The 12,292-nt window shown below is 43.1% G+C and overlaps 1 protein-coding gene across 8 annotated transcripts in view; it reads right to left on the bottom strand.

Moving 5' to 3' along the window:
• The window catches only part of itpr1b (inositol 1,4,5-trisphosphate receptor, type 1b), a 100,155-nt gene that overhangs the window by 30,387 nt on the left and 57,476 nt on the right, over positions 1-12,292 (bottom strand). For all 8 annotated transcript variants that reach the window (XM_030050965.1, XM_030050964.1, XM_030050957.1 and 5 more), the window contains 6 exons: positions 5,707-5,890; positions 4,967-5,229; positions 2,990-3,190; positions 701-811; positions 448-543; positions 236-370 (listed from right to left, as the gene is read on the bottom strand). In XM_030050965.1, coding sequence (XP_029906825.1) covers positions 236-370; positions 448-543; positions 701-811; positions 2,990-3,190; positions 4,967-5,229; positions 5,707-5,890 — 990 coding nt within the window. The remainder of the gene's footprint in view (positions 1-235; positions 371-447; positions 544-700; positions 812-2,989; positions 3,191-4,966; positions 5,230-5,706; positions 5,891-12,292) is intronic.

Genomic DNA, 12,292 nt, shown 5'->3' on the forward strand with positions numbered 1-12,292 from the left:
AAAATTTAGAGCCAATATTTCTATAATAGGCTATAATATAATTTATTAAATGTGCCAATGGCTGCTGAGGCCCTATAGGATTACAAACCAGAGCAAACTGTGCTGCTCGGTGGCTCTGGCGGTGAATAGTCAGTGTCATGCCATTCAGCCTGAGTCCAAACGAAACTAAAATTACCCCAAATTAAGTCCAAACCATGTGTGTCCATACCAGAGCTATGAACAGGTGGTAGCTTACTTGATGTGCCAAGATGTAGATATTATGACCAACATTGCGTGGAGAGGCCGAATGCTCTTCTTCCCCGTCCTCACCATCCTCGGGGACCTCCACCTCAATCTCACCCTGCATGTAAGCCTTCTTGATCACTTCCACCTGCAAGAAGGCAGACTGTCAGATGATGCCCTTTCAATGCAGTGCAATGGTTTGTATCAAAGCGTTAACATACACACCAGCTCTTTTGGCCTCATGTTGTAGAGTATCCTCTCAGCATTCTCACTGTCATGGCGACTCTCCATAATGGCAAGGAGAAGCTTGGAGGCATTATTCTAGCAGGAAAGGGGAGAGAATGGATAATGATGTGTTGACAGAGTAAGCATTCGTTCATTTTCTCTATTAGCTCAATCTTTTTCAGGATGGTAGAATACACAGCTACTCTGATATTCAGTGTCAGATATTATCAGCAGGAATTGGTAATATTCTCACTTTGAGTTCAAGAACAAGGTCCATCCTCTTCTTGCCAAGGGGGTTGATATCATTGAGGATGAGGGCGATGATAATATCGATACCATTGCATTCATGAGTGGCGATGCAATTCTGAGTAAGACAAATGAAGGAAACGGAAGTGAAAAAGAAAGTCATTTTAAGCACTGCCGAGTTACAATAACTCCACCTTTACTTGAAGTATACATGAGGACGAAAACTTTTCTTCAATCTCAGTTTACCTTCCAGAACTGTTTTGAGGGGTGAAATCTGTAAAAACTGTAAAACTGTAAAACTAAGACCTATTCATTCCAGCACACCTACTGTACTTAGCCAGTTGCATGTTTAGTCATTCCAGTTTCACATTTGCCACAAAGTGCCCTCACTGTAGCAGGAACAGAGGGTGTCACCATCATGTGAAAAGACCAAACAATCGCTAATCCGCCCGGAAGAACAAACATAGGCACGGTGCCCAGATAGGGCTGAGGTTGCACGGTTGAAGGAGGAGCAGCAGCTACATAGCTTGGTCTCAGCACCAGAGCTGAGTGCTGGAGCTTGACTAGAGCTAAGCTTGTGAGCAAAACATGCACGGGCCTAATTACAGCACTGCCAAACAAGACCACCCCACGACTACTGAGGTGAGGACATCAGCTACATTTACAATGGAGATAATCTGATATGGTGTCAAAAGAAAGCACATTTGAACAAGCAAGTGAAAGAAAAGTTTTACACAGTTCAGGAAATTTCAGAACATATGCAAACCTGAGCAGCCACCCAGTATAATCAACCAGAGGAGTATGATGGCATAATACAAATCAAGAAAAAAAAAGCTGTTTGAAATATGTATCCAAGTGTGAGCTAGCTTACATAAATTGTTTGGTGTGTGTGTGTGTGTGTGGGTGTGTGTGTGTATGTAAATGTGTGTGTGTGTGTATGTACAGTTCTGTGAAAAAGTACTTGCCTCTTTCCAGATTACCTCTATTTCTGAAAATTTATTGCACTTAATCTTGTTTCAAATCTTCATACAAAATAAGGCGAGGAACTGAAGCCGAAACAGAGTTTATTTATTTAAGGAAAAAAAAAGTCATCCAACACCAACTAACCCTAAGTGAAAAAGTAATTATCTACATAATGACTCAATCAATTAAGAAAGAGCAGACACAAGGTGAAGTAGGCTGCAAGTTGTAAACAAGTGGCTCACTATGCTACAATCAAAAGAGATGAGAAAAAAAAAACGTTGTTGAGCCTTATTAGCCTGGAAACGGTTACAAAGCCATTTCTAAAGCCCTGGGATTTCAGCGAATCACGTCAGAGCCATTATCTCCAAATCTGCTCAGCAGAATCTTCCCAGTAGTGACCGGCCTACCAAAATTCCTCCAGGGGCGCAGCGACTGCTCTTCCAGGAAGTGTGCAGTAACACCCAGGATAACATCTAAAGAACTGCAGGAGAAAGAGACCGTGCAAAACTGGAATTCACGGAGGATTTTTGACACTTGAGATAATGTTTGGTGGACAGACGAGTGGATCTCTTTGGAAGATACTGGTCCTGTTACGTCTGATGTAAAGCAAACGCAGCATTTCACAACAAAAAACATTGTGCCAAAGGTCGACCATGGTGGTGCCAGTGTGATGGTGTGAGGATGCTTTGCTGCCTCACGGCCTAGAAGACTTGCCATCAATGAGGGGACCATGAATTCTGCTCTCTACCAGTGTATGGTCATCAGGGATCTAAAGCTGAAGCATATTTGGGTGATGCAGCAGGACACTAAGTCAGTCCACCTTAGAGTGACTCCAAAGAATCACAATTAAGATTTTGCAGTGGTGTAGTCCATCTACTGTCTTGAATTCCACTGAGATGCTGTGGCAGGACCTTAAAAAAGCTGTTCATGTTCAGAAACCCTCTAATGTCGCTCAATTACAGCATTTCTGCAAAGAAGAGAGGGGCAAAATTCCCCCACTGCGATGTGAAAGACTGATCTCCAGTTACAGGAAGCGTTTGGTTGCAGTTGTTGCTGCTCAACATGGTGCAACAAGTTATTAAGTACAGGGCGGCAATTACTTTTTCACATGGGTGATATGACTGTTTGATAACTTTTTTTTTTCTTACAATAAATGCAATGATCGTTCAAAAACTATATTTTGTGTTTACCTGCGTACTCTTCGTCTTATATTACATTTTTCATGAAGATATGAAACCATTCAGTGTGACAGATATGCAAAATATAGGAAATCAGGAAGAAGGCAAATACTTTTTCACAGCACTTTATATATATATATCTGTATATTCATCACCTGGTTCTCATGACAGGGACCTTGGCAGTACTCAGTCAGACTCTCCACAGTCTGGTTGATGAGTCCTACATTTTTCTCGTTGATGTAGAGTCCCAGCAGCCCTAGACCCCCTGTGGTGCTGCCACAGATACAGTCCAGGAACTGGAGTGTCTCACAAACCAGATTATAGTTGTTCTTGTTATTCTGGTTGCGCAGAAAGTTCTGGAAAAAACAGGAGATAAAATGGTAAAAACACGGCCCATGTCCTTGGACGGTTCACTGTGCCTTTATCAACATAACAGAGTTTCCTTCAAAACTCCAAAACAAGGGAGCCAAGACTTTGTTTTTATTGTTATGGCCTCTGTGGGGGATCCGCTCACAATCAAAGACTTCATTTTATGTGGAAATAAACCTCTGTGTCAGTCAAGGATTAAACCAGTGCAGGGGCAGCCCGGTGGTTCACCTGCTAGAGTGCGCACCTTGTACCAAAACTAAGGCCTTACTACAGCTGCCTAAGTCAAATCAGGTCCTGGCCCTGTGCTGCATGTCATTCCCCCTCTGTCCCCTGCCTTTCCCATCTCTCTTTACTGTCACTATCAAATAAAGCAGAAATGCAGATAAATAAATAAACAACTACAGAACCAGCAAATGTGCCTTGATGTACAGTAATTAGAAATGGAGTAATAACTACTGTCACTAAATACCATGGTGAAAAAAAAAAATAAATAAAAAAAAAATAAAGATCATGATCATGCCACTAATTTTTATTATTGTGAGCACCTTTGGCAGCTTGTTAGGAGACTGAACAACAAAAACAAACAGTTGAGCCCCGGGTCTGCCCTGACTGTCATCATCAGTGTTTTACTTTCCCCAAAAGGGGGAACCCTTTAATCCTCTGCCACTCAGCGGGAAGTGGGCAGCATCACTGAGGAAGTCGCCAAGGTAAACATATAAACATAGTCATGGGAGATATAAATCAGTATCATCATCCCTGTCAAGTCCTCTCTAAGTTTAGTTTAGTTTACATCTTATAATTATTGAGGTAGTATCATACATCAAAATAATTTTGGCCAACTGTACCAGAAATTTTTCATTTCGGCACAGGTGTAGAGGTAGCAGCTTTTTTTTTTTTTTCCAGCTTTGGGAGACAGTCCATGTTCATGATTAATGAGTGAGCTGTTCAATGTAAAAGTGTAAAACGAACAAACGCAAATCCAGTTTCCGGATGGAATTTTTCCTTTCATGTTAGGATAGCAATAAAACATTACAAATATGACAAATTATAAAGCAGTTTAATTTGACTCCACAAACATTCCCCATCAATTTCTCTTCTTCTTTTTCCTTGTGGCATGTGATAAATGCAACCCTGACAACCTGACCACATGAAATACATAAAGTCCTTAGTTGTGTTGGCTACTCTTTATTTTATTTATTTATTTATTTTTTAAGAATTACAACCTAGTAGTCAGACAGTTATATATATATATATATATATATATATATATATATGTGTGTGTGTGTGTGTGTGTGTGTCTCAGTGAGCTCAATATCTGAGCTGCATGGCTTCTTGAAGTAAATCAATACGACCAGCCCACGCCGGGTCAGGATGGGTCAGACAGAGTGATTCAGCGACCAGTCAGCTGTCTTTTAATGAGGCCCTGCCCTGGCTGTGTGTACAAACAGAGTCACTGTGAGAGGGAAATGTACTGTCTGGGCTGCTGGACATGGCCATTGCCAAACACTATCACACCCCTCATAGTGAAACTAGACCAAGAGATACCAGATATGGAAACAGTCAGATCAGGATGTTCCACAAATGATGCCTATTTTCGACACAGTTTCATTTCTGTATAACAGAGTCTGATGGAAATTCACAGTGCAGATCAGGAAATGTTATCATGCCATGGCCGAGGGGAGGGGGATTTTAGGCAAAGTGAAAGACCGAGAAATAGCAAAACATTTCAGTTTCTCCAGAGTGCCCCCTGCTGTTAGGCTGACCTGAAGCTCCCTGTTGTGGTTCTCACAGAGCAGCTGCATGAGGCGCAGGATTGGCTGCATGATGGTGATGATGACACTCATCTCGCCTTCCTCCTGGCCCTTGTCAGTGGTGGGGACGGCGGCTCCATCAGCTGCTGCCTGGTGCTCCTCGGCCTCGGCCTCGCGGCGGTAGGTTGTGAAGGCTTTCTTGGTGGCAGCGGAGGCCTCCACTAGCTGCTCCTTCATCTCCTCGGTCGCCACTGCCACCACTGGCACATCCTTGACTGGGAGAGAACAAACACCTTTTCATAGAAAGCAACTTGTTTCAGCAAATTTCTTGGTAGAAGTAGCATTCTCTGGATTCTGTCTGAGAGAGATCCCCCATATTTCTTGAAATATGGAAGAGAATTGAAAGAATGAGACTTGAAAGTGAAGTGAAACTGCACAGGAAACTGGTGAGAATTATTTCATCCCCTTTTTTGTGTTTTCAGCAAAATATGATGAAGATGGATATTTGTACAAACTCACAGAGAAGGCAGACACTGAAGATGTGTCTGTTTTAGTTTGTATATAAAACATGTAGCTGTAGGGCATTTCAGTGTGGTAGGTAGGGACTGATGGATCAGTGGATCAAAGATCATGTACTGTAGTTGCTCGTCATATACGATGACAGTTTACACTGAACATTCATGAGCCGATGACTGCTTTTCCAGGCTCCTGTGCCCACTTTACGACTGTGATCAAAACCACTTGCCCCTAACCTTTTTTGCGTGCCGGGGTGTCTTTGTCAGGTGGCTCCTCATCTTTCTTCTTGCTGCCCAGGTCACTGGTGTTGACCGTCACAGTGGCTTTGATCTCCTGCTGGGCCAGTTTCATGCGTTCATAAAACACCTTGAAGAATTTCTCTGACTTGTTGTCGCTCGTCAAACGATTGAAGAAAGACCGCTGGAGAGGAATGATACCGGGAAAGAAGGACAAGGCAGAAGAATGCAAGATTATCATTTTTTTTAAATCCTTTCAGCTATTTGCCAGCATATCTTATGCCTCTGTGCATCTTGCAGGTTGTATATGACTAGCTGCCTTCTCTCCAGTCACTTTGAAAGACAAACTTAGTGGCAACATTTGGATTTAAGGTGCATCTTTTTTGGGCAAGCAACAACATGTGCATGCCCATAATGTATCCCACAACCTTTCAAAATTCACCTCGGGCATGGAGTAAGGCCTTCCTCACACTCGTCCTTATAGCTACTGTATACAATCAAGTGTGCAGAGCTGTGCTGTTGTTTTGGCCACTTCTTATTATTTTCTGTCCCTGCAAGCAGTGTTTGAGAGCCAGAGGTTCTTTTTGAAGCAAAGTTACATAAGCCTGCTCTCTCAGTGCCAGGAAAACAAGCTGAACAGCCTCACTGTGCTCACCTGATTTTACATCATCTGCTCTCTGCCCCCGGGCACAACACAGCTCTGGCGCTGTGAAGACTACTCTGGGCTTAAAAGGGATAATTCCGGTTATTTTCAACCTGGGCCTTATTTTCTTAGTTTTTGCCATCATGCCGATTGATTGTGTCCAAAATTAGATCACAAATTGGAGTGTAGCACTTTCATACCTGCAGGTAGCTGGGAGCGCCACCCTCTAATACACACATGCATGGCCAATATGTAATCTCAAACAATTTATTCCAAAAGGCGATTGAATTACATTTTTTCAACACAGTAGCACCTAAAACACAATTGCATATATCTTTAAATAAATCTTAAAATTTATCGCTTGCCAATTGCAACACTCATTTTGTTAGCATTACTCACAGACGTTCGTGCTGTCAGCTTTCTGCTGTGTTGAAGTCGTACTGAAAAAGGCATAAAGCATCAGGATTTTGCTGCCTGAGTTTGAAAGCTAGGTGTACTGCTTGGGCTGAGGACAATTTGTGGGTAGGCAATATCACAGCCTACCAAAAATGTCCACACATCCTCCTATTAATTACCACTAGGAGGCTGACGTGAACATTTTTTCCACAGCAGCTGTAATTACAGAACATCTGATACACAGGTTTCAGGCAAAGAAAATGTAGGAAGGTCCTGCTGCAGCATGAGTGTTATTGTGTTGAAAGGCAGGGTTTTAACTGCTTTTTGGATTCAGCTGTTGGAGATTACCCATTGGCACTGTGCCTGTTGGACAGTGGCACTCCTGGTGACCTGGGGAATTTTAAACTTAATTAATTGTCAAAAACGTCCCTGGTTGAAAGGCCCTGGTTGAAAATTAGCCTTAACATTTACATACAAACAAGCAAAAGCAGAGACAAGCCCAAACAAAGTTTGGATTTTGCATGCACAAACATCTGCGCCTCTGCACATGTGCACCCAAAATACATGAATGTACATATGCAAACACCTTGCCACCTACACACCTAGTCACACAACTAGTAGTGCAGACACAGATGTACATGCAGGTACGCACATACACACACATACACACACAGGTGTGCAAACATGGACATATTCACACAAGCACAAGCATACATACACCAAATCACACGCTCTCACACATTTGGACACAGGTGTGCAATCATGAAAGCATTCACACCGCAGGGCTTTCTGTCATTCGCACTGTAACAAAAGCAAAATTTGAGTCATTGCAGCAAATTATAGATTTCGTCTTTCATGAACTTTGCAACAATGCAGCAAAAATGTTTGCTTTGCTCCCTCAAGAATACAAGAAACTTTATAATCTTGAGGCTTGGCTAATATGAAGTGGAGGACAAGAGGGAGACTTTCTATAGCTGAACTACAAAAAGGCATTCTTGTTTTAAAGATTTGGGATTTGCATGCATTGAGCTGGTTGGGGTTTTGTCAACAAGCTGGTATATCCTGTCCCATTTTCCCTCCTGACAATCCCTCCTTACATAAGACCTGTAATCAGCTGAGTGGTTACAGTGAGGGCACACTGCGCCTCAGCTCAAACACTGTTACATCAGCCCACAGAGGGCGGGCGGTGGGGAGAAGGGGAGGAGGGGGGTTAGAAGAGGAGGAAAATCCTGCCCTACTTTTGAGTGCCAGGACGGCACGCAGTGAGTGCGTGGTGTGAGAGGGAGCAAGAAGGGAGGGAGAAAAAAGTGTTAGGAGATATACGTGTGTGTGTGTGCTTGTGTGTGGTGCTGGTGGTGGGGGAGCGCTGGGGTGCTGGAGGGGGGGCTGGAGTTATCACACACATAGATTCTGGGGCAGTTTTGAAAGCCTGTTACATAACTCTCTTTCCAGGTTCAGCTCAACTCACTGAAGTTTCTGAGAGAGGGGAGGGACAGTCAAACAGTAACAATGTATACAGCTTCAGCGCACACCACTGAGAAGGTTTCTGCACAGAAAATCTGTCAGTATAAACTTGCAAAATCTTGGCACCGAGTCCTTGAGGACATGAGACCTGTTTCCGTGTCCTGAAGGGTGGTGCACTTGCTACAAAATAATTAGCAACTTAACTAAATCTAAGTTGTTTTCCTTCTTCTCTTTTATGTAACACTGTGAGTTTGCATGTTTTTCAAATGCTTGTTTTGAGCTGTTAACATAATGCTGTTGACAAGATAGGGTCATTCACTGATACTGATCTGATTAAGAGTAAGCAGCAGCCTTATGCAAGCAGGCCAACTCCTCCAGAAAGAGACAACAGTTCTAGGATCGTGGTTTTATAACATTACCATGTTCAAATGACGGGACCTCATGACCATGATCATAAAAAAGTAATTCTATCTCCCATCCAAAGAGAATAATTTTGTTAACACCTGACTGCCATATGACAATGGGTAGAAAGCCAGTGTACAAAAGGAGCAGCCTGTAACAACTGCTGCCCTGTTCTCTGTTTGCATAAAATCAGGTAAAGATTACAATACACACAACGAATCGGCTTTTGGCCTACTAACTAAAAGTCAAAGTGCACTCAGGTACACCAGCTCTGTAGTGTGCTTTCATATGTTTGTGGCCACAGCCCACAGATAAGCAAATTCTTAGATACATGGTCAACGTTCACAAAGTAAGAGTGCAGGGCTTGCCACGTGTCCCCAGCTGCACTCTACTCTAAGTGCTGCTGCGCTGGTGGTGAATTTGTTGTTTTTGAAGACATCTCGTGGCAGAGCAGATTAAAAATCGAACTTAGCAATCAACCACTTCCAGCGATGTATGGCAAACACCTGTTACATCAGCAGCGCCCCCCTGCAAAACTCAACTGCTGATTCATTCTCTCAAAGAAAACAGCCAGCAGCCACTTAGGCATCAACTAGTCGCCTTGGCACAGCTTAGCCCTCAGAACCAGCAAGCCTCTTGGGAGCTCTGCTGATCCTGAGGTCAGCAGTCATGTACAGTAGAGCAGGTTTAGGCCCACTAGTAATTCTCACTCCCCTCCACAGAGTCAATATGATGGGACAGAGGGGCCTCCACAGGTTAGCAAGCCTGCGTGTCTACTTCTCTCCTTTCCCCGTCAGCTGCCACCCCGGCTCTTGGCATCAACAAGGGCCAGTTATGTAAGATCTATTTATACCGCCAGCTCCCTCTTTCTCTTCAGCCTTCTCCCGCCTTTCCCTCCTGACACCTCGGTGAGTGACAAAGCCATCTCTGTGCTTATTGGAGCAGATTCTGTGGCGTACTGTGCCACCACCCAGTTGGTAACCACGGAGATCTGCTCTTTCATGCTACAAAAGACAGGCAGACAGGAGCGCCAAGTGAAAGTGAAATACACGTGAGCTTGCGTTCTGGGGAATGTGTACACAGACATGCAACAAACCAAGCAATCACTCACTGCTGTACTTTATGTTCAACCGTCAAATGACAGAGAGTATAGGCAGATAGACAGACTGATAGATAGATATTTTATTTTATTTGTTTGCTTTGTTTTATCTCATCTTTGTTTTTACAGTGTCTTACTTAAACTCCATGTTTTATTTCTTGCACTTGCTCCTTGAAGTGAAGCACTTTTTAATCTTTAACTACAAAGTTACAAAAAAAGTGCTGTCTAAATAAAGTTAAGATATTATTATATATTATTAATGTCTTGAGCTGTGTGTCCAATGACTAAAAACGAACTTCCAAAAAGTGTGTATACACTAATCTAGCTGAAAAACTGCACTGTCTGGACAGAGATTAAAAATAAGCAATCTCCCGGAGGTATTATAGACTGACAGCTTGGGATGTGATTAATAGAGGATCCCTTGTCCCATCTCTGCTGTTAGAAAGAGGAAGGCGATGTTGATGCTGATGACTGGAATCTCATCTTGCAGGGCTGGTTTTTAAAAGCTTTCCAAGAGGTGGCTGAAACATGAACCTGAAACAAGCGGTGGCGTGGGGTAAATCATACAGTACTTGGAAGCCGCTGTTGGCAGCAATGTGCTGCAGTGTGCCTCTTGAGTAAGAGCGGTGGCACCTGTCTGCCTCTGTGACAGTTTAGGGTCTGAGGTCACGGGGCGAGTGCTGGCGAGATGGATGGAGGGCTGGGAGGAGTAGAGCTGCTACAGAGACAGCGTCAGCTCTTACATAACACGGACAAACACATTTCTCTCCACAGGCTGTTTCTGGAATAAGCTCGCAAGCCTCTATGGATAGCCTGGAGGAATGTGAGAAAGTGTGTGTGTTCCTCTATGTGTGTGTGTGCATGTGTGGAGGGGCTGTATAGAGGAGTATGGATGAGTGTGCTTTTATTTTAAGATGTGTATGCTACATGTCTGCTTGCATGACAGCTGTGGTGTTACTAGCTGCTGTTTCTCCCTCAGTTGTACTTTATGAGCGTGTGTGTCTGTGTGTCAGGCACCACATATGTTATCTGGTCCGTGAAGACGCACACAAACTGGGCTATTTCTGTCAAGTTATGTAGGTCAGTAGCTAATGTTTGACAGAGCTCCATGTCGTTGCATAGGTAGCAGCAGGTGTGGAGTGTGACCCAGGCCTCTGCTAAATGACAAGCACGACCATTCATTACAGGAATCTGCCTCTTCGAAGCCCATAGCTGTAATCTTTCTAGCAAAAACAGACCTGTATCTTGAGTGATGACATGTTATGAGAGTTGCAAAATATGTCAAACCTTTCAAGAGTCAGTGTGAATATTGCTAATACCTATATTGCCAAAAATCAATTGTGAACTTACTGCTTTAAAGTCCTGATGAAACAATTATGGAAACAATATCACACAATTGTTATTATTCTCCATTATTTTCGTTATTTGATATTTGGGTATGAGCAGGGTGGATGGAAAAAGTTGGTCTCTCTATAGGCGGGCATGTGGCTGAATTTGACTCAACTTTCCACCAATGCATCTGTCTTTGAAGAATCCCACATAGTAAGCATTGCGTGGTGATGCCTACAACAGGCTTGAAAACCACGTAGTACGTTTCACTTAGTGGCATGACCGATGACAGGGCACAGAAAGTGATGAACTAAACTGCCAAGGTGGAGCGTTTATCAGCAACATTTCTTGTTCACACTTTACTTTGATGATAGTGCCACTGGTGTGCCACATCAGTGCACAGTCAAATATTGAGATCACTACGCAGCATTGGCACAGCGGAGCAAAGGGGATAACCATAGATGTTATGTGGGCGGGGTGGTGAAGAAGCTGAAATCCCCTTCTCTGTCAACACATGCGAGACAAAAAGTGATCTTCTCAACACCGGCTTCAGCAATTATCCATAACACCCTCAATCATGAAGATTACTATACACAAGCCGGCGTTGTGGGCTGATCCTTTCATATCCTGGAGCGGTAATGTGGAATAGATTTGAGGAAGGCTTACGTTCTGTGTAGTTTTAAGATCTTTCAGGCCAAGTAAGCAAATACAGGCCCTTTTTTTCCCTCTACCCTACAGCATAATGCTATATGGGAGCTCAGTATGGTTTAAAGATACAATATATATATTTTTTTTTTTACTAAGCACAAAATGACCACCATATGCTATCAGAGTTGGTATGGTTGTTTATTGATACATACGACTTAATAGTTACTTTGAAATTTCAGACTTTCAAAAAGTACCTCTCTCTTTTTTGGAATAACACACAGCTGTGTATGTATTTAGCCTGTATATTATATTTATTTTCCTTAACTGTGTGACTGTGAGTGTTTTGGACACTTAATGAAGGGTAAATTTCCACAAAACAGAAAATAAAGTTTGATTTTTAGTACCTTAAAACAGCAGGAAACAAATGTGTGAGTAAAACCTGAGCTGCAGTCTGATATGACAGCTAAATGTGGTTCTCCAGCTAGGAGGAATATTCTGGTGTGACTGCGGTGTGCAGCAGTCTCTGCCCACTACCGGTGCAGCGGTGGCCAACAGCGTGGGCATCAGTTTCCAGCACAGACAGCCTGAAAGCCTTCTAGACAGTA

Source organism: Myripristis murdjan, chromosome 5 (assembly GCF_902150065.1).
Source record: "Myripristis murdjan chromosome 5, fMyrMur1.1, whole genome shotgun sequence".
Classification (NCBI taxonomy): domain Eukaryota; kingdom Metazoa; phylum Chordata; class Actinopteri; order Holocentriformes; family Holocentridae; genus Myripristis; species Myripristis murdjan.